Below are 22,826 nucleotides of genomic sequence, written 5' to 3' on the forward strand. Positions count from 1 at the left end.
GGTCAATGCATCACATTGACCAGTTTCTCTGTTCTTTCTGTGGACAAAGCAGCTCCACACCATGATACTGCCATCACCATGTTTCCCAGTGGGGGTGGCATATTCAAAGTGATGTACAGTGAAATATGCTTTGTATTTAGCACCAAATAGAATATAGGAAGAAACCTGAGTGATTACAATTAGCTACCACACTTTTCATATGGCTCGTTGTGAGAATAAAAAAAAAAACATCCTTTACAACATGTGCATTCAGCCAACAAAAAAAGAAGATAATTCATGGTATTTAGGGGATCAGAGTCATATCACATTGCTAAACCAGAAAAAAGAAAAGTCAAAGGCTTGTTACATAAAGTGCAGAGGTTTTGCCCAGAAGAAACTGTAGATTTTGAATATAGAGATCACCAGAGAGTGGTGTGCGTCCGATGAACTGCTGCAACAGAGCCAGAGTTGTTCTCACAATGTAAATCTATCTCCCTGCACTCTTCCTTTGGCTCTGAGCTCAGTTCGCTGTCAGAGTACGGCCAAAATGCGTCGACCACCTCCACCGTAAATCCCCCTCAAGATGCTCCTCTTTGGTTCCTCCTCAAGTTTTTTTTTTTCCTATGCCTTTTACAGTATCTACAATGTAACTTGTCATGTCATTGTAATGCTTACCTAATTCATGATCTTTTGAAATAAGGTGCATCATAAAGCACATGCAAACTGTAAATATAATACCATTCTCTATATTTAAAGTTGGCAACATTTCAGGACATAAAGGCAGACTTAAATCAGAACACTGCAGAAAAAGGAGTTTGTTACATAGAGGGAGTAGAGAGGATTTGTTTAACTTCTGACCTGTCTGATTCTCCTTCATTGAATCACTCCTTTTTCTTCCTTTTAATGCAAACCAAAGCTGAGTCAGGGCACCACTTGCCTGATGCTGCGTCTCTCTTTCTGTGATTGGTGGGGCTCTTCTGCCAGTGAACAGCTATTGAATGTTGACACAGCTGGGTGGCCATGTGAAACATAGGGCGCATGACTTGGACACACTCCAATACCACATCATATATCTTTTTAACCCCTCCCAAAAAGTCCCTCACAACCCCCCACCCCCACCACATACACAGATACACCCACCCATTCGCAAAACCACTGCATGCCTTTAGTTTTTTTCTTTTTAAATAAACATTTCTTTGGGTCAATGTTGCTGAAAATGTCACCACGTGGCTCCTCTACTCAACCATAACCATGTCAGCACCTTTTTTGTTGACTCTAAATGCCCACCCATCCAACCACGCCCACCTTTGGGCTTCTTTCTGTCAGAGTTTGTTTTTCTAGAAACTGGTTTCCTCAGTCCCTACTGTTTATTTTCAAAGTGATAAATTGAATATCAGCAAAGAGGTATACTCTCAGCTAAAGTCTCAGAGCTTAGGAGAAAAAATGAGTCCACCTTAACCACTTCATACAGTGTTTTAGTCATTTTCCTTTGCTCACAGGTATGCAATGAATTCTGTCTGTATTTTCCTCTTTTTGGGCAGATATGATTTTCATTCCTTATTTCTACACGTTGGGCACGGGCAGGACATGGGCAGGGTTTTTTTCTTTGCTCAATATGATACCAGGGGCACTTAAAAAACAACTAGTAGTGAAATATGAAGCACATAAAGAAGGATCATCAACAGCTCTTGGACAAACAGTAGATCATTTACATTCTTCAGTTAGATTCCTGAATTTTTTTTTGTACAATGTTTCTGTGGAAATGCAGAGACATCAAAATACAAAAATCAATGTATAACAGGTATGTACATTTCTATGTTTGTGTGTATGTTTGAGGTTTCTTGAAAAAATGTGGTCACAGATAAGCTGTGTGGTGATAACCATATAAAATCTATTAGTTTCAATCTGCTTATCCATCTGCAAACAGTGCATAGGATATGATTTATTGATTTTTTTCATATTAGACTCTGGCAGCTGTGTGAATCACTTCCAGTTTTTCAACAATCAAAATCATCTATTTGAATATATGCTGGTGTTTGGCTTAAAGGGCTAAGCTATGGTACAGATGGTTCAGAAATACAAGTCAGTATATCTTAGTGTTTAATGAAACATCTTATAAATTTCCACGAATTTCAAGAGCAATGTACTTAAATTGGTTTGTCTTTTACTTTTTATTTATTTTATTTTATTTTTTTCCCCAAATTTTTCGAGTACTGTCAGGGACCAAGGACAAAGGCTTAGAGAAAATATCATCCATTTATTCTTCCAAGGTAATAACAAACAAAAGACTGAAAATTCACAACAAAAAAAAAATGGGCCAAAAAGAAGATATCAACTAAGACAAATCTAAACAAGGATAACAAACCAGAACCGACTTGTCACAATGAACACAGGGGTATTTAAACACATAGGCTAGCCTACAAAAAATGAGGGGAGGGAAAAGAAACTTACAAACAATAAAAAAAAGCTAGACAACTAAGTCAAACCTACAAATAATAACTACAACACAAATATGAAACCAAGACATTCAAACTCCAGAACAATGGTGCTTTTAGTGTTTGACAGATTCAAGTCCCCCAGGGTCAGCTGCTTTGTTGGATTCCTCCACTTTCTTGTGATATACCATATTTGCTTCCCCAGCTAGTTCTTTCAACCTCAGCAAAAGACAAACAGTTAGTGATCTTGAAATACTGTTCATAGAGTGTTTACTAAATGTGTGCAACCATATTAGCAAACATCCTAAAATAAATATGCTGTGTGAAACAACCATGAAAATACTGACACTGAAATAGTTGGAGGAATGTCCACAAGTACGTTGAGAGTCTTAATAATAATTTTCCTCTATTCAGAATTAAGTTATAAAAGTAGTATCATTGCAATAGTTTCTTGGTCAATCCATTAAACTCCTCAGTTTGAGGAGTTATTGGAGAAGACAATAACATTTCCACTAAGAGGAACCCATCCCAAAGACTTATTCAACTTTTTTTTTATTTTTTACTTTTCATTGTGTTATAGCTACAATTTTTTAATCAACAATATTTTTCTAATATAATACTTCAATTAAACACTAAGAGACAGACACAGAGTAAAATGACAGATTTTGTTTTAGAAATTTTGTCAAGTCAAAATATGTACATATTTATGGGTATGGTGCCAACATTTACATGAAAGGATTTTGTACCGATTTGTTATAGTAGGTTAGAGTTAAGCGATAGAGCTGACAAATGGTGTCTTTTTTGTGTTACATACCTCCAAGTCAAGTAGACCAAAAAATAAGCAAACTGAGGAAGAACATTGGTCAAGATTTTGAGTGTTAGTACGACTTAAGGAAGCAAAGCTGCTCAGATTCCACGCAATACTTTTGCATGGCATCTGAGCCTGAGGAAAATACTTTTTACCTCTCCTGCACACACTGACTGACTCCTGCACCCAGATTCATGCATGTCTCCATGTCTGGCACAAAAACACCAAAAGGCCAAAAGATTCATGACACATTAGGCTTGGATATAAAAGTAAATGGCATGTACTTATATAGCGCCTTTTTTGACCAGAGTGCTTTACACTACATTCATTCACCCATTCACACACACACTCACACACTGTCAGACAGAAGCGGGGCTGCCGTACACTGGCGCCACCGGGCCCTCTGACCACCATCAGTAGACAATGCAGGTGAAGTGTCTTGCCCAAGGACACAACGACACTGAAAGCCTGAGCCGGGGCTAGAACCGTCAATCCTTCGGTTTCAGGGCAAACTCCTACATCCAACATCACTGTCGCCCCCAGTATTGGTTTCAGTATTGGTATCAGCGATACTGACCCTGTATTTACTTGGTATTGGATCGATACCAAAGTTCCTGGTATCGTCCAACTCTATTTAGCGTTATTATTGACAAGTTTTACAACTGAAGGATGGATCAAGAGTGTGCCATCTACTGGCTGGGAGGCCTTAAACTTGTAGGTATCTCCCTTAACTGGATTATTGAAATGCATCAGGACATCTCAGATATGAAAAAGCTGGGCTTCCTTATAAACTCACTGATGAGATTGAAAGGCAATTTTAAATTTCTATAGTTTGTAGCAAATATACTAGGATTTCTGGGAAAGAGAGACTTTTTTTATTTTCATTTCAATTGCTTATAATTGGTTTTGCAGATTTCAGCTCTAGTGTAGGTTACACATCATCAACAGCAATACTGGCCACCCACATTGTTTTTCATCTTTCTCTTGTGCCTTAAGATACCCTGCGCTCTGCCCTGTGGTTTGACAAGGTCTCTAGAAAAAATATTAGAGTAAAATATTAAGCTGCGTCCTGGGTATTGTTCTGTGAAGTTATGTGACTAAACGTGAGGTCATTTTTTCCAGTCCTCCAGTTTTCCTTCATCCCTTTTGGCTTATCTATTTTCCTGTGGTTTTGGGAGGTTGTAGCAGCATCTCTGATGGCAAACTGTATGTTTTGTACTTTTTAACTCCTCTACCCTTATACTGCACTGCTTTTTTATTATCACTCTGGTCTTTAAGACAAAGGCATAGGGAGTGACAAAAAATAACTTTTCACATTAGGTTATTGTTCCACAATAAATCATTCTATATGCTCTCTGGCAATTTGGATTAATAATTTAATTACTACGTTTGTCTTTAGTGTGAAACAGGGGAAGAACCCCGATTGTGACAGCGGACGTGGTCCTAAAGCCAACTGGTAGACCTCTAAAAATATCAAATGGCCTAGGGTCTCCCAATTTAAAGTACATAGGTAGGTCTGGCTTAAAATTATGAAACAAATAGTGTACAAAATATATTTTATTTCTATATTCTTTTATCATTAAAAATAGACTTTATTATTCTAATTTGAAACCCAATAAGGCACAGGAACCCGTGACAACTCTAGACACAATCTGATACTTTAAAAGTACACTGCAAACCAAAGTAGTAGCAACGCATGGTGATGACACAAAATATGTTAAACTACAGAAAATTAATCTCGCATTGCGTCAACCCTGTCCTGTATAGCTGTGCCAAATCAGCCAATTCAGAAAAAATAAAATGTTGTTCTGGCTCTGTAGTACTTGTGCTACAACCCCAGCTCTAGAGAAAACGTATCATGTTAGCCGGTTAACCAAGAGCATCTAAAAAATACACCTAGGTGAGAGCATAATATGCATCAGCAGTGATCTGTAATATCCAAAATCTGACAATAAAGTGCCTGCCGACAAAATAAAACCATAAGGTAAAATGAAAAACTTCTATATTTATCAGCCACACAAACAGGTACATTCCGACACTGCAGTAAACCCCCCTGAAATTCTTCCTACAAAGCAATTAGAAATCACGTCAACAAACAAAAAGCGATCTGGCATTATACAGAATCAGTCACAGGTAACATCAAAAATCCTTTTTCCTATAAGCAGATATACTACAAATATCCAGGATCCAAATCCTGGTGCAGCAGCCTGACGAACACGCCGCCAACGCTTATCCAACAGGGATCCAACTGCACACCACAAAGGACCTGGCTCTCCTAGCTTGCTGGGCACACTTGGTACCTATATACACTAATGAGCCTGATAACCCGGTAAAACAGAAGTGAAGTTGGGGAAAACAGGGCAGTGATGCATCCAAGGGCTTGAAACGGGTGGGAATTTACAGCTATATTATATAAATACTGTTTTCAGCTAATAAACCACCCGGTTACAATAGTAATGTTGAGAATATAAATAAAGTTTAAAAATAACATTCTGTTTTTAACCCTCTTTTCCTTGCCATATTCGTTCACAGCTTTGGGTATAATTCAATTTCAATTCTATTCAATTCTACGCCAATTCAAAACACAAGTCATCTCAAGGCACTTTACAGTTCACCAGATCATACCGTCAAAGTGATTCAAAGTTTTCTATCTAAGGAAAATCAGTTGATTGCATCGACTCATTGACTCGGATGCAATCCCTCACACTAAGCATGCTTGTAGATACAGTGGAGAGGAAAACCTCCCTTTTAACAGGAAGAACCCTCCAGCAGAACCAGGCTCAGTGTGAGCGGCCATCTGCTGAGGCCGACTGGGGTTTAAGGAGACAGAAGCAGAGATACAAAAAGCAGCTGTAAAAGGCGGCCCCGTCCAGGAAACACACAGCCAGGCAGACGAGCTAAGATAGTTTATTAGAAACACCGTTTTTGACAGTCTACCTCCTCATGAGACTTATTAACCTTACTAGCCTGGGCAAGCAGGGAAGAAATGTCCATAGAATCTCACAAAGAAACAAGGTAAAACATATCTCCTTGCCTCTCTGTGCTGTCTCTTATTTTGCAGCTATCGATAGATGTTAGGGTGCACTTTGGCTAATCAGTAAATTATTTTGTATTAGGACTGTATTTCTTTCATAGATTATGATAATGGACGACAACATTTGTTGATATTGGTCTTGAACTATGAAATTTGATCCAAATAATTTGTTAAAACTTTAGCCTGGATTAAGTGTTTTATTTTTTGACAGTAAATGACCTAATTATATGTAATTATTATTTATTGATTATTAATAAATATTAAATAATGCTGTAGCAATTTTGAAAATCTTGGATTTCTACGCAGTTCTGTTAGAATTTTTTATGAATTTAAGTAACTAAATTAAACCTGCTTCAGCACCCTGTTTCTCTTTCATTTTTTTATTGCTAAAGTAGGTTTAGACTGTTCAACAAAATCGCACATGTTAAACACCGTTCAAGGCACTGTTTAGTTTTTCCAGTAATCATGAGTATAGCTCAGCTGTCAAACATACCAAGACATGGTCACCTGCTTCAATCGGGAGGTCAGCAAAGCAGTAAAAGGAGTCAGGGTAACTCTGGGGGAGCTCAGATGACAGGTCAAGTATTAGAAATATGGCCTTTATGGAGAGCGGCAAGAAGAAAGAGGTCGTATAAGAAAAGCCATAGGAAGTCTATTGAACCACAGTGGGAGCTGCATTATGCAATGGTAGGGTTGATTTTTTTGTGTGTTTGTTTGTTTTTACTAGGGACAGAGAAACTGCTCACAGCTGGAAACATTACAGTTGAAGCTAAATAGAGGGGGACCTTAGAGGCTGCAGAAGATTGGAGACTGAGATGGAGGTTTACCTTCTGCTCAGCACAATCCTAGACACACAGTCAAAGCTAGAATGGTACTAACTCATTGGAAAAAACGGAAAACTGATCCAATCTGAACTTCAGATTTTTTTTTTTTTTTTTTTGCTGTGGCACTTATCCAGATGTGCAAACTGAGATTTACAGCGATTAGGACTCTTACAACTTTAAGATTTTAATTTCAAAGACAATAATGTTAAAAAAACACAATTTCCCAAACACTTAAAAACTGTGCAGCACTTGGTCATGAACTGAAAAAAGTAATCCCACAACAAGATAGTGAGGTTTGCGGTTGTAAAATCACAAAATAAGTGTAAAGGGGTACGAAGCACTACCTTTAGGTAACCTAAGTAAGCCTCTGGAGAATACCAGAACTTTCTTTGTTAGGGCCAGCAGGACTGTTGAATGTTGTTTTAAATGCTGACAATATATCAAACATAATAAATACCTAATAGAACATGGTCTCTGTAACTTGTTTTGAATCTTCCCACCCTCCTATAAAGGTAAGAAGTAGAAACGCAAAGTAGAATCCTTCTGAAATGCCTTCAGAAGATTTCACAGATGCTGACTGGTCTTCAAAGGATGGGCTTTGATAGAAAGGAGTCTATGTGACAGTGGTTGCAAGACTGACTGGTGGAACACTTAAGGTTTTATGACCTGCTGCCATTTGGGGCTCAGGGAGAGAGCAGGCGCACCAACCACATAACTAATTAGGCTTGGCCATCACGGGTGTGTAAGGTTGGGGATTTGTGGATTGCGGGCTGTGGATGTGTCTGCATGAGTGAACAACTTAGTGAGCCTGTAAATGTGCGCCGTGGGCTGTTGAACGTGTGAGTCCAGAACCTGGAGAATTGCGTAAGGCAGCCGTTTGTTCTCCATAAAGACTCCACAGACCCTTTAATGTAGGAGCTGCCGCCAGGCTTGGAAACTTTGACACAGGAGATAGAGACCCACAGCCAACCTACACACACACACATTACAGACACACACCAGATACTGCTCCTATCGGGGCTCAACCAAACACTCTTGCTATCGTCTCATTTCTCTGACCCTCCTTTTTCTTCTCCTCATCAGAGGATCACAAAGATAAATGGTCATGCACAGATATGAGAGTAGGGGTGGGGGACGGGGGGAGTAGGCTCATTGGGTGTCAGACGTGGAATGTGTGTGAACTGCACACTGCCTCCTATAAATCAAGGAGACAAGTGGGAGGAGGAGAAAAGGAGGAGAGAGAAAGCATGGCAATAGAGAAGAAGGGCAGTCGGTGTGAGGGAGTGATAGGGTGCATGACAAGATAAATGGAAGAGCAATGAGGGAGGAGGTACAGGTGCAAGAAAGGGAGAAGGCTGCAAGTTGGGTTTGAATGAATGAGAGTGATAAGACCAGAGGAAGGTCATGGGGGGACAAATTAGAGAGAAGTATCACTTAAATGTTCCAATAATAAAAAAATAATCTCAATAAGAGTTTAGGCTTTGTAATTAAGCTTTGTACAAAAACATTTGTAATGGTTTTTTTTCTTTGTAACATTTGAAAAGTATTCAGGGCAAACTGAGTAATCTGTAACAATCACATGATCTATGAATCATTAAAAAAGGCTTTAACTGGAACAAACACCACACCCTCAATAAGTCTCCCTTAAAATAGTTTTATGACTTGTCACTGGTGCCTGTTTCAGGTGGTAATAAATCTTAATAAACCCTTGATTTGTGTTCACATTCAGCTTTTTGCTGAAGCAATTACATTGATTCCAAAGTGAACATCTAAATTCCTCTTAACTCTGGGTTGGATTAGCTGGAAAGAAATAATCAGGGTTCGGATAGCATTAAAAATGTCTGACTAGAGAGAATGTAACCATAATGTGTGATGGTTGAGAGGATAAGGTGACGCTTTAATTTTCGAAAATAATCTGATTAGCTCATCAGATACAGTTAGATTACTTTGATTCGCTGCATTAGAAGTTAAGATACATAATAAGACTACAACAGGATTCTCAGCTATAGCTGTATTCTCCTCCAAAATTATGTATCACTTTCGTTTTCGTTCCAAATTTCAGATAAAAACTTTTAAACTTTTTATTTTGACCTTGTGTGACAGGAAGGTCAAGTAAATCAGGTCAAGAGTAATTCATTTTATAAAACACATAGAAACAACATGGAAACAGGTTGTTAATAAAGTCCTGAACAAAAAAGAAAAAATTAAGATAAACATTAAAATGACGACATTTGGGAAGAATTCAAGTATAAAACACAGAGGAATACAATTCTAGCAAAAAGGCACACTGGGTCGAAGGCCAAGGAAAACGAATGTGTTTTTAGAAGATTCTAAAAAATCAGCATCGACACGTTTGTTCCGAGTGGGGTCGGTTTCTCGGGTGCTGGTTTCTCCAGCAGTCAATGGGCGAGAGGCGGGGTACACCCTGGACAGGTTGCCAGTCCATCACAGGGCAACACAGAGACACACAACCATTCATGCACACACTTACACCTAAGGACAATTTAGAGAAGCCAATTAACCTCGTCATGTTTTTGGACTGTGGGAGGAAGCCGGAGTACCCGGAGAGAACCCACGCATGCTCAGGGAGAACATGCAAACTCCATGCAGAAAGACCCCAGGCCGGGAATCTAACCCAGAACCTTCTTGCTGCAAGGCAGCAGTAAAAAATACATGTGGCACAAACTTTTTATTTTGCCAATTTTTCTTTACAGAATGGAATGGAAATCTTATCAAATAATCTGAATTAGATTTATGTTTATACTTTGACTAGGACATTGCAATATTTGGTTATTATTTGTTATAACCCAGAAGATAAAAATTACAGCTTCATTGCAGTATTTCAAATTTGGTTTTACAACAAACAGATGAAAATGTTAGTTACAGAGGTACAGTATGTCAGGAACGTGCATCTTATCTTTAGCGAAGACATACATCTAATCCTTTTCAGAGCTACATTTTTTCATTTCTTTTTTTTGTACAAAAAAGTAAAAATGTTATGTATGCTGAGAAGGTAAAAAGAAAATAATTTTGGAGAAAAGAGGCCCCGGTTACTATCAGCTCGGCAGTTTGGGCGCTCTCTGTGAAGCACTTAGAGAGCATTGACCTTACCATTCCACTGTGACTCTATCCGTATGTTTGCGCCCCATTCCCAAATCTCTTGCTGCGTTTCTTCCACTGCCCTTTATTTAGCCTCATCCATCTTCACACTAACTTTCAGCTTTTCTGTTCACTGGAGAAAAGCTTCCTTACTACAAGATGCTGCCAAAACTCTGCTTCCCCATGGAGACAGTGTGTTCAGAGTAATTTGCAGTGTTAGTTCTCACATAGTACTTTGAATATTGGCCAAATACTCCTCTTTCTGTGTCCTGGATATGACAGGCAGTGAGCACAGGCCCTTCTGATCATGCTGTGTCTCTTGGGATCTTCCATGCTCATGAGACTGTTGGAAGACACAGAAAACGTATTAATGTGCTATCGTAGTGGCCATGTTGGACTACCTGTGCAGCCTCTGTAGGGTCCAGGTATCGCTTCATGCTGTCAGCAGTGACACTGACCCTGGTCAAATAAAAAAAAACTACAAAAAGCAGCCAGAAAAAGTGAGAATGGAAAAATGTAGGTGGCCTTCACCCATAAAACCATTCATTTTCATATAATTAAGGAAAATAAGTAAACCCTAAACCCTGGTCCTATTACCTGACCGGATCAATACTGCATAATTTTAACTGACTTTATGTTGATAAAACAGGCTTTCTATATGCTCTTCAAAGGTGCATATATTATTGAAACAAACAAAAAGAGAAAATGTAGAGGGATTCAGAGGCTTGTCAAACCAGCTTTAGTAAAATCTTGTCTTCTCTCTGATCTATCATCTTCTCAGACTGTTCTGGCAGACTCTTTCACCCATTGGTAGAAGTCTTGAATTTCGTCTGTTTCAACACTTTATTTCTTTCCATTTCAGTAATTCTGCTGCAGATCAAAATCCATTTCTATGACCCATTGCCTCAGCTGTCAGACACTTACATGTAACCTCACGATACTAAGATCAGTTGAATTTCTGATTGGCTCAATGACTGCAGTGTACCCGGGTTTGCGGTGGGAAAATAATCCCACGTCTTCAGATCTCGCTCCCTCTTCCTGACAGTTTGAAGGTTTTTATGTTTTTAGGATTAAACTCTGGGTTTGTTTTTACAGAATGTAGTTATGCGTTTTCTAGCCAAACATCCCAAAATTTGTTCTCATCTCTTCAAACTACATGGTTATAGAAATCTTGTGGTGTGCAAACTTTCAGAGTAAAGACTTTCTCCCGGGAACATTTACAAAACAAACAGGGCTTCAGTATTTGTCAAAAACTCTTAAAACCTTTCATCTCGATTGGTTGAAGTGTAACCAGTTTAGACATTGGACATCATTAAAAATACCTTAGATATCATCATTTCATTGTGACAGATGACTTTTTTCCCAAAGGTTTTACATGGAGGCTGTTTCAGGTCAAACTTGATCAGTATTTATTTAAATGGATTTAGATTCAAAGACAAGAGTCAAAGGATGGTGATAATATTATAAGGAATGTATCGGTTCCCACTATATTTGTCCTTATTTCTGCAGAAAAATTAGCTTTCAGTGATTAGGGAACCCCGCCTCTCGCCCATTGACTGCTGGAGATAGGCACCAGCACCCCTCACGACCCCACTCGGGACAAGCGTGTAAGAAAATGGATGGATGATTTTGGGATTATGGAAGCAATGTTTAGGGTACAAGATGCATTAGATGAGATCTTTAAGTCGAGAAAGCAGGCAACAATCTTAAGAGCAGGTAGCATGTTAGGCATCTATATCGGAAAATAGTTGGTTCTCAGGGTAATTTCATGTTTCAGTCAGATTGGAAGAGTAATATTTTATTCAGATTACTGCAAGATCAAAATAAGAATCTGAAATTTGCTGATCCTCCTTCTTTTCACCCATAACGCAAACTGTCAGTGAAACAATATAACATTGTGACAAAAAATTAGTTTATGGTTCCAGGAATGCAGAAAACATTTTTAATATTTTTAACATTGCAAAGCTTTATTATGCATGCATAGATGCAGCATATATATATATATATATATATATATATATATATATATATATATATATGAGAAACATTTTTGCATCTGGAGTGTGTAACAAACGTAATTTCTCTCTGGGATTATTAAAGTATTTCTGATTCTGAAACAGTTATTTTTGAGTCAAAGGGAGTTAACTGCACTTCAGGCTGAGATTGCGGATATAGCTACATACTGCGACAAAACCATTAAAGATGCAGCCAAAGACTTAAAACAATGATGTAAGCTCACCTTCTAACAGGGTAATAAAGCCTGATCTAAGATGAAGTAGTTTAGATAAAAACATACGGCCTAGTCAAACTCCAGACATGCATTCCGCGCCAGATAGAAACTAGAATATCTCTGCATGCCTTTTAGATTATTTGTAAAGGAAATAAAACTATATATCAACTTCCTTTAACAATTCTGTTGATAATTTATCATAAAATATCAGATAATCCATTAACTCTTGAGGCTTAATTTGACAAACTTAAGAGGACTAAAGGTTCTGGCTGATGCCAATAGTTCCCCCTCATAGTAATCTGCTTTATCGCACCAAATAATTAAACTGTAAAATAGTTTGACTGGTTTAAAGCTGGGAAGTGGGGAAATGGATTAATCTTTACTCTGTTATTTTTGTTTCTGCAGCCTAGACATATGACAATAACCTGTTTATTGGTACCCAAAAAGGTGTTTTTGAAAATAAGCCATTGATCATTACTTTGTAAATAACTTACTGCAACAGGAAAGTGAAACTGAATCCTTAAAACTATTTGTATTTTGGATCAATTTAGGCCTGAAACTTTGGGAAATAAATAAAAAAACACCTATTAATAAAAAAAAAAGCCCACCTGAAGGTTAAGCTAATATCCACCATCACGTGATAAGAGAAGATAAGCAGACTTAATTGAAGCTCCTTATCTTTCCTCTTTTAGGCTGCTTCCGATAAGCTCCCTAACTCTTAGCACCTAACAGCTAATTAGGCTTCCCACAGAAAGGCAGGGAGATCTGAGGCTGTGTGGAGGCAGGGTAAAGAAAACACAGGGATCTTCAAGCTTTCTGTCGACACTTCATCAACCAACACCCTCAGCTTAACAAAAAAGGAGCTTACAGAACGGAAATTTTACAGAAGGAAGCATTTGACCTTCTATGTGTGAAGGGTTGAACTAGATTTCTAAACCTGAGGGGCCTGATTAAAACAGACATGCCTAAGATTTTATTTATATGATCCTACTCAAACACTTTTAACAAAAATACTTGAGACTTGTGTGAGAGAATTACATATTTATTAAAATTTTTTACAGTTGTAGCAAATAGAACACTCCAGAGAAATGGACAAATCCTGTGTTCACTGTAACTTTGCCACAAGCGTTATAAAGAGGATTCATCCAAACTCACTTTTAAGACAAGTTTTTTCAAAACAGTTCATTCCTGGGGAGGAAGTCCGAAAAAAGGCACAAGAGGAATGGGAGTTACTTTCATGTCAGGTTTGACAAGTGTTCAGCCCCTGATTTTTGCCTTCCACTGTGTTTATTTATGGTGCTTTTGCTCCACCATCAGGCAGTGTATGGAACTACATCCCACTGAGTAAGGCCACCAGAGATGAGTTTCTGTGAAGGACTTTTATTAAATTAAATGTTTTAAAACTGGCCCAGAAAAGGAGGCTATGTTAACAAACAATTACATAATTCAGGTGAAAACCTAAACATCACTTTTTCTCTTCTTCTTGGATTTTTTCGGCGTTATTTCATCATCTGACGGATCAGTCCTGCTTTCCAATTTTCTTTTTTTGCTTGGTTTGTCACTAAAGCTACTTTGGCTCTCCATGCCAGACACCTCTATCTCCTCCTCCTCTTCTTTAACATGTTTCTCCTTTTTCTTTTTCTTCTTTTTCTCCGGAGTGTCCCCGCTGTTTGCGTTCTCTGCAGACCCGTTCAGAGCCGGTGCTGCTAGGAGGTGCAGCTTGTTTGGTGCTATCCTTGTTATCTGTTCTTCTGTCTCTTCCTCTTTGATTTTCTCCTTCTTCTTCTTCTTTTTCTTCTTGGGCATGTCCTCGTGGCATTGCTGGGTCAGATCTGGGACCGGTTCTGTTTCCTGTGACTCTGGGGCCGGCTCTGCATCCCGTGGTTCTTGCTGACCAGCAGGAAAGCTTGACTCTGGGTTTTCACTCAAAGCCATCAGCTCCTGGACGCTGTGAAGCACAGAAAGGAAAACATAGCAGTCATTCCAGAAGGTGAAAACACAAAAGGCCAAACCTGCAGAATATCATCTAGAATAACTAACAGGTGTCTTTACTGCTTTTACACAAAGATATATTCTCCCTTTGACCCTGGCTGTGTTACTACATAGCAGCCTAATCTAAAGATTTCTTTTTATTTCACAAAATAATAATTCATGTTGTATAGTATTTCTAAATGTTATTGAGAATTAGCTTGATAGCTGGAGTAAATTTTGGTGAACTTGACCAGAAAACTGGAAATAGCTTAAAGTGTTTTTCAGCAGGCTAATAAAAAAATTACCAAACTGAAACAGATACAATAATAAAAACTTAAGAAATTATATAGAAGATCTTTCCTCAAATATAACTTAAAATAATTTTCTTGAAAAAGAAAGTTGCAAGGATTACTATATATTTTCTTAATGTGATTGCATACATCTATACGATAGGGAATCATTGAACTGTTAATATCTAATAACTGTTTTATCTATGTAAAAACTGCCACGATAAAAAGAATCCCTGTTATTTTCATGATAAACTCAAACTGATGATGTATGCGAGCAACAAAAAGTGGTACATTTTTGCCTACATTAGGCCAATAATGTTTTCTTAAACATCAAATGCAGTTGTTTTGTTTCAAAGGGGCAGAGCTGCAGGTAACGGCTGTAGTGAAATAGCCTTTTTAATCTTTGGTGAGTTTTTTTCTTTTCACATTATTTGTTCTTGAAAGATAGAAGTCCAAATTTCAAACCCTTTTGAGATTTTTTTAAGATCCTGATCATTTAAATCTAAGACCAACATAAGACAGACAAAATAGATAACATATAAAATCAATCTGATTTTATTTCCCAAACTAAGCTACCTAAAGGAATACTTAGGAACGTTCCAAAAGCGTTAATTTCCTGGGCTTGTATATATTTGGTAACGTAAAATAACATCTGATTTCTCAGCCTGAACTATAAGATATGTAACAAAAGAAAAATGTAAGCAGCAACGAGAGACTAAAAGAGCAAATTTAACACCTAACCAGAAGCCGTTTAAGACCCAACAGCAAAATCTGGCCTATCAAATTACATTTAAGGCCTAGAAGTAATAGACTAATACATGTTAAGTGTTTTTATTGTAAATCGTATAGCTGCAATACATTTCACAAAATATAGTGATAGAATTTCAAATGGGTCTGCACTACAGCAAAATACTAGTTATATCATTACACCGGCAAATCATTAAATCTCAATGTGTACTTTTTCACCTGATTTAATGTGCAAAAAGTTCTTCATGAAGAGCTTTCATGTTTTTCCAACTATTTTGTGCTATACATTCAACAATATCTGATGATGGTTGAAAAGTGACTTTAAAACCCATTCTATGATTTTTTTTTTTTTTCTTTTGTGAATCTAAGATTTACGCCATGTATGTTAGAGTCTTATAGTTTCATTCGGATCAACACACCAGCTGCCCATCATACCTTGTCCTCTGGAGTTGTCCCCTAATTAGCAGCACCCCTGCAGAGTCGGCATCCAGCGCTGTCACCTTAAACTCCAGCTCCGTGCCGATCCTCGGCCCTGCGTCCCTCCATGTTTCCACGGAGACGAGATTGGGTTTGGGGATGCTGGCGTTGAAGCAGCCGTGAACAAGGCAGCCTACATGGCTCACTCCGAGTTTATTCACCTTACCCTTTAAAAATAAGGTCAAGTTTCAGTGTCGGTGGTTTATCTCCAAGAAATAAATGTTTTTTTTTTTTTTTCAGTCTGGTTGCTTAAATCCAATTGGTCTATTATATAAAAAATAAGACATTATGTCAGAGCAGAAAAAAAAGAAGACAAGCCATAGTTCCCTGAATAACTGCTTAACTCAGGAACGAATGTCCACCTTACCAGGAGTTTCTGTCCCTTCTTGGGCTGGAACACAATGAAGTTAGCCTCGATGTCCAGGTGAATGTAGCCGCTGTCGTCGTAAATGTCTCCATGTTGTTTAGTGATCCTGATGTTGTCATATGCTAAAGGAACTCCATGTAGACTATAGGATACACACAGATTAACAAACCATGTTAGTGATGCAGTTTAACACAAATATGTTAACAAAAAAGTAACAATTTCTGTATTTTTCTTTGTGCTTTTTCTATTATGAGGTTGAAGTTTGGAGAGCATCTAGTATTTTTGATTTGTGTTAATTGTTATATCAAGATATGAAACAGAATCTTTTACTGGAATACTATGAATAAAAGGAATCACTTCAGTTTTAGTGGGCTAACAGTTCACATTTATTGATATTTAGATAGAGCCCAGCTTCTTTAATTAGGTAAATAACTGCAGTATTCTGTGAAATCCATTAAAATAAAGTGGTATTGTGTAGTTAACTAATTATAATCTCGCTTTGTGCAATAGTAAAACATTTTAAATGGTTCAACTTAATTAAATGTGAGAGTAGATGTGTGCAGAGATTATTACTACTCTCCTACATAGTTTTAATAGCTGTATACAAGTAAGAGCCTGAACGACTGTTTTCTAATGCTTTAAGTGGAGGGGAGTGTTGGGTTAGAGCAGTGCGCTTGTGCTCTCAGAAGGTTGCAAGTATCAGTTTCGATCCCCACAGCCTGGTGCTCCCTGAGCAAGACCCTAAACCCCACACTGCTCCCTGGGTGCCTCACAATGGCAGCCCACTGCTTCCCAAAGGGGATGGGTTAAATGCAGAGATACATTTTCCAATGTGAGATCAATACAGTTCAATTATTATTATTATCATTAAGTATAAAGTGTGTAATGGTGTTGAAAGCTTTTAGGAGATCTAGAAATTATATTAAGTTCTCATTATTACACAGATCAGCATAATCAACAGGATCTAACACAGGCATAATATTAGCTATAAGTCTCTGTGTCATAAAGCCATTATCAATACTTCTACCAGCTGTTGCTGACTGACAGGCAAATGTCAAAGAAGCCCTGTCCTACTTATGCAATAGTTATGCTGCTATAGGCTTAAGACTTCTGGAGGACATAGGGACCCCTATTTCATCATTCTATCTCTATTATTCCACTCTGCAGAATCTGTTAGTTCAATCTCTAAAGTTATGCTCTCTCTGCTTTTTCTCATAGTAGCTTTGCCCTGTCTGTTCCTGTTTGGCTGCGACACCATCCTGAAGAGATATATCAGCTGTGCTGCTGCCATGAACTCCTTTGTTTATAGATGTTGGAGATCGGCCTGTTTTCCAGTGTACTCCTGTTTCTCTGATTGTGACTGGCTGGATGTGCTCTCTTCATCCTCTGACATGGGAGCTGGCTCGGAGCTCATCTGCCTGGCTGTTTGTTTCCTGGACGGGCCGCCTTTTACAGTTGTTTTTTGTATCTCCCCATGAACCCCAGTAGGCCCAAGCAGATGGCCGCTCACACTGAGCCTGGTTCTGCTGGAGGTTTCTTCCTGTTAAGAGGGAGTTTATCTTCTCTACTGTCGCTACAAGCATGCTTAGTGTAAAGGATTGCATCCAAGTCAATAAGTCGATGCAATCAACTGGTTTTACTTAGATAGAACCTTTGAATCAAGTTGACTGTATGATCTGAAGAACTGTAAAGTGCCTCAAGATGACATGTGTTGTGAATTGGGGCTATATAAATAAACTGAATTGAATCCTACATGATAGTGTGGATAGTCGCATTTGGTTTACTGGTTAAAAACCTTCATGTACATTGGATCAATAAACTAATGGTCGTACTAAAAAATCTTGAGGAAGAAAAAAAACAATAACAACAAAGTCTTGGTAGTAATATATCCTTAAACGCATTGTGTCCAAAGCAATTTATGGAAAACAACCAGATCTATCTATAATAATATTACGTTGTGTCTTTAAATAAGTGGGAGGAACCTAAATGTAAGAAAGTAATAATAAAGTGAGAAGTGATTCGTGTGAATACTTTACTGAAGGATGGAGTGAAACACAACAAACAGGGCTAAGAACGTGTAACTTGTTTCTTTATAAAAAATATTTAATAATGTATTAATATTATTACCAGCGGGAGAACTTAAGTAGCTCGGCGTCCAGCTCCTCCTGTATCCCCGTCCTCTTCTTGTTCAGATAGACAGGCGGCAACACGATGTGCCTCCGGTGGGAGTTCAGGACCAGGCAGGAGTACGGAGCCGACAGCAGCTCCGAGGCAGCCGAGAAAGACGGGATGGCGCCCACGGGTCCAGCCGGTCCGCAGGACTCTTGACCCGGTTTGACTGGCGAACCAGCAGCGGGGAATTCACCTGGCATTTTCACGTGGTTCTGGTCGTCTTCAGCATGCTCCAAGTTCGCCATGCTGCAAGCAGAGAGGAAGACGACAACTTCCGCCAACAAGTTTTCCTCAAAAACAGAGATTTAGTTTTAGATTTCCCCCTGCCGGTGGGACGGTGGAACTACATCACGAAAAGACATTTGAAAGCTCAAGGTAAAAAAAAGAAAAAAGAAAAAAAAAGAAAAAAATGACACGTTTAAATAAAAATAGGAAAACAAATAAATATTGAGAACTATATTAAGAGAATTGTATGCCAACAAAAAAACTGTACATTTGATAGATCTTAAACATGTAACAATGTATCACTTTCAATTAGGGTTTCAACTAATGATTATTTTGCAGATAATTATTTTCTAGATAATTTTCTTATTAATCAATTAAACATTTCCTCTTGAGGAGTTCTGGATAGAGCATTTGACAGAATTTTTTTTTTTAATCTTAAATGCAAAATTTATTTACAATTTTGATATAAATATTGCTCCTATTGGGCTGCTCTGTCAGTTAAAGCCATGTTTTACAGTCTTTATAGTCCACTTAATGATTAATCGATTACTAAATTAGTTGACGTTATTTAATAATCAATTCATCATGATTGATCAGATTAATTGTTTCAAACCTACTTTCAATGGTTCTTTTGTACACACTGTAACACTTGTATGCGGAATCCAGCAAGGCAGGTGTCTTGATCCCTATATTTGCAGTGTTTATGTGAATAACATGTCATACAGTGTGTGTAGCAGAAGGCCTGTATGACTGTCTATGCGGATGACAGGACTATATATCATGCGATCATTATCAGGTTAATGATATCCTAAAACAAGACCTAGAATTGGTGTATGAGTGGGTTGTGCAGAACATGTTAAAACTGAATGTGTTGAAATTAAAGTGTATGATGTTAGGATCTAAACATGCCATGAGAGATGCACCAATGTTAAACTTTACACCAACAATCTGTAGAGCAGGTGAATGAAATTAAATTGTTGGGTTTTACTTTAGATCAAACAATGTCCTGGTCTTTCAGTGGCGGTTCTAGTCCAAATGTACTAGAGGGCCAGGAGGTGGCCAGCATTGTTATCATGAGGGCACAGAAAAGCATGAAATAAAAAACAGGGATATATTAAAATAGCTGCATGAATTTCTATTCTATTAGGTTTAATTAAAATTCTATTTGTTATTAGGTAAATATGCATTCATATTTTAGGACTTTTACATATTTGATCTTTTAGTTAAAATTACAGTTTTCTATAAAATCTGAATTAGAACTCAAGAAAAACTGATAAATTCAGCTGTAAAACTTAGAGCATAAAAAAAAAACAAAAAACATTTAGCAGATGAAAACTGGGATGCTATCTCAATACCACTGAAGGTATCACCTTATTGTTTTTATATAATTAGTAAAACAGAACTATCAGTAACCATGTCTGTTCAGCACATATCATCATTAGAATTTCTTTGTGTAATATGTCTTTGGTACAAGGGGCCATAACAGGGGCCAGGACATGATCTACAGGGGCACTGGCCCGCGTTGGCCCCTATCTAGAACCGCCAATTTGGTCTTCACATAATAATAATATTGTAACTAAAATGAGCAGAAACATCTTATTAATTAGATGCGATGCCAATTATGTGTCAGTTCGAAACAAGGAAATTAGAAATACAGTCTATAGTTTAATATTAATACAGTATAGTTGTATGTCACTTAGACTGCTGCTCCAATCTGTGGTCAAATGCTGCTCAAAAAGACTCCAGCAGGCTCCATATAGCTTAGAATCGGGCAGCAAGCCTGGCTCTGGGATGTACAGTTTGGACCGGTGTTGCTGTCTTGCATCAGACACTGAAATGGATAAATGATAGGTTGCTGTTTTTTTGGTGTCTCTGCATAAAATCTGGACTAAACACAAACCTATAACTGATAAGGACATTCTGTTTGACTTTCTTTTTTTTTATGTTTGTTGTCTATTTTAACTATGCTGTCACTCCTGTAAGTTTGTTGTAACTTTTTGTTATGTTTTTTGGTTAAAAATGGACCCGAAGAAGAGTAGCCTCATCTAATTTCTGGTAGTAGACACTAATGGGGATCCTTAAATAAACAAATAAACATAGTTACATTTTAAGTATCCTTGCAATAAAATTTTTGGTTATTATGCATGCATATTATCCATTAGATTTTTTAGAGCTTGAAATTAGTGATTTTACTTTAAAAGCTTCTAGATATATAAACCGGCTGATTATCACAGGGTCCAAGTACACCAATAACACTTTCTTGTTTACTTTAATGTCTGATGCAGTGTTTATTTTATTAAAATCAATCAGTCAGGTATATTATACTTATACTATACTGAGATCTCGTTATTTTTACAGCTAAGAAAAGTAATTATTTCTATAATGTAAAAAAGGAAGGCCACATTATTTTAAAATCTTATGGAACACTGGTTTTGAAAGGTTCAAAACTGTTGGTAGTGGAAAGCTAAGGCCTGGTCTAGACGTAGACGATCAGAGTATTATTTCACAAACATGTTAGAAAAAATTGCATCCACAGGAGTGCTTGCTGCACTACTTACAACACAGAATGCCAGGCCCTTTATGGACACTGCTGCAGAATCCCATCTAAATGAAAACAATCCATTGCAGATATACTAATCTCCTCTTCATCGGGGCCTCAAACAAAGCCCCAAAGACTTGCAGCTGTGAAGGTAAAAGGTAGTAGCTCAGGATTATGAATAAATATATACAAACAAACCACAGTTCTCACAATCCAAAAGCCCCAGAAGTAAAGCCCACTGAATAAATTTGTTCTGATAAAATTTTAAGATGTGCATTAACATCAGAAATGTTTTTAAATATTTGGAGTTTTGTAAATTATGTAATATAAATCACATATATATGATCAGACAGAGGCTTATTGATTAAAAGCCATCAAACTAAGAGTTTTACAGTTCATTTAATGCAGGTTACATCATGCCCTTCATTATGTAATCCTCAACCTGTTCAAGTCTTGATCGGATGCTCATTAATTCTGTATCCTCCTCACATTAAGATCATTGGGGTGACCTGGGGTGTCAGATAGTGCAACTAGTGCACCCTTGCGTGCTTGCTTACATTGATACTCATACAGACTCACGGACTATCCTGACACTTGGGTGAACAAAGATCTAGTGTTACGTTTTTCTGACAGGGCAGCATCACCAAAAGGTCACATGATTCAGCGTTTCTCTCTTTATCCCACATAGTGACTTCAGATCTGGCAGCGTCAGGGGCACCATGGCCCCGCTCCCGTCTGCTGTCACAGTGATAAATAGTGACTTGATTTCCGAAACAGCATGAGCTCCCAGCAGCTGCTCCTGCAAAAGGACACAGTTAACACAAGCAACCATGCAAACAAATGCACATACACACTTCCTGTACACAGTGGTTTATAATTAAGTACCGAGCAGCGTGATGTTGTTAGAGCAATTGAATGTCTTCAAGAGAGGTCTAAGTGGTGTATGTGTGAGCTCATGTTCTGCTGTTTCTTATTAGGCTTTGTGAAGCACTTCCTTTAAGCAGGTTTCAGATGAGCTATAAAGCAAATTTACTTTATTTTATTAAGTGTATACAGTATTTGGTATGTAAGGCATGAGCAGGGCCAAAATCAGACATGCAGGAAGCATGCTTTCCTAAGTGAGTCTTAGATTTGACACTATAGTGCCTTTTATGTAACCATATGCGTTATGTATTAATTGTGATAACTTTCGATATAAGTTTCTGTTCTCATAGCTCATAGATGTTTACTGTGTCCGAACGTCCACCCTAACCCCTAAATCCCTCAATCAATATTCGAGTGGTGACTATAAACTCAGTTAATTGACCTTTGGACAGATAATCACTACTTTTTCCATAACTCCTCCTCCACTGCCCAGTGCCTTCGCCATCTTTGTTATTAGTCGCCGCTGTTGGGTAGTGACAGCCTATGGTGACAGCGGGCCGCTGTGACAGCAAATCCCATAATGCTTTGCAAGGAAAACTCTCCCCCCCAAAGCATTCTATGATATATCTGCATCTTCTGAGGCTTTTCCTTTCTTCTCATACACTTCGTAGACACTTGTTCTCTTACGACCCTCGGCTATTTTTTAAATAACCGCAGTGAGAAAGGTGAGTTTTAATGACTGTCTGAAACTGTAGCTCGCTACAT

General features: G+C 38.0%; 1 protein-coding gene across 1 annotated transcript; it reads right to left on the reverse strand.

The window, feature by feature from the left end:
• Positions 1–13,470: 13,470 nt before the first annotated feature.
• On the reverse strand, positions 13,471–18,688 carry twistnb (TWIST neighbor). Its single transcript, XM_015376470.1, has 4 exons — positions 18,389–18,688; positions 16,262–16,403; positions 15,853–16,061; positions 13,471–14,357 (listed from the first exon to the last, which is right to left on the reverse strand). The coding sequence occupies exons 1-4, from the start codon at positions 18,676–18,678 to the stop codon at positions 13,868–13,870; spliced, it is 1,131 nt and encodes a 376-aa protein (XP_015231956.1). The 5' UTR covers positions 18,679–18,688; the 3' UTR covers positions 13,471–13,867.
• Positions 18,689–22,826: the final 4,138 nt, after the last annotated feature.

This window comes from Cyprinodon variegatus, unplaced genomic scaffold, assembly GCF_000732505.1.
Source record: "Cyprinodon variegatus isolate N-32 unplaced genomic scaffold, C_variegatus-1.0 Scaffold135, whole genome shotgun sequence".
Taxonomy (NCBI): domain Eukaryota; kingdom Metazoa; phylum Chordata; class Actinopteri; order Cyprinodontiformes; family Cyprinodontidae; genus Cyprinodon; species Cyprinodon variegatus.

What these genes read in the sequence shown, in the direction of transcription:
- twistnb (XM_015376470.1), bottom strand. Translation starts at nt 18,678, where the DNA reads ATGGCGAACTTGGAGCATGCTGAAGACGACCAGAACCACGTGAAAATG. An exon ending in AGAAGGGACAGAAACTCCTG is followed by an intron (nt 16,062 to 16,261) that starts GTAAGGTGGACA and finishes TTATTTTTAAAG; the next exon opens with GGTAAGGTGAATAAACTCGG. An exon ending in GGACAACTCCAGAGGACAAG is followed by an intron (nt 14,358 to 15,852) that starts GTATGATGGGCA and finishes TGTGCTTCACAG; the next exon opens with CGTCCAGGAGCTGATGGCTT.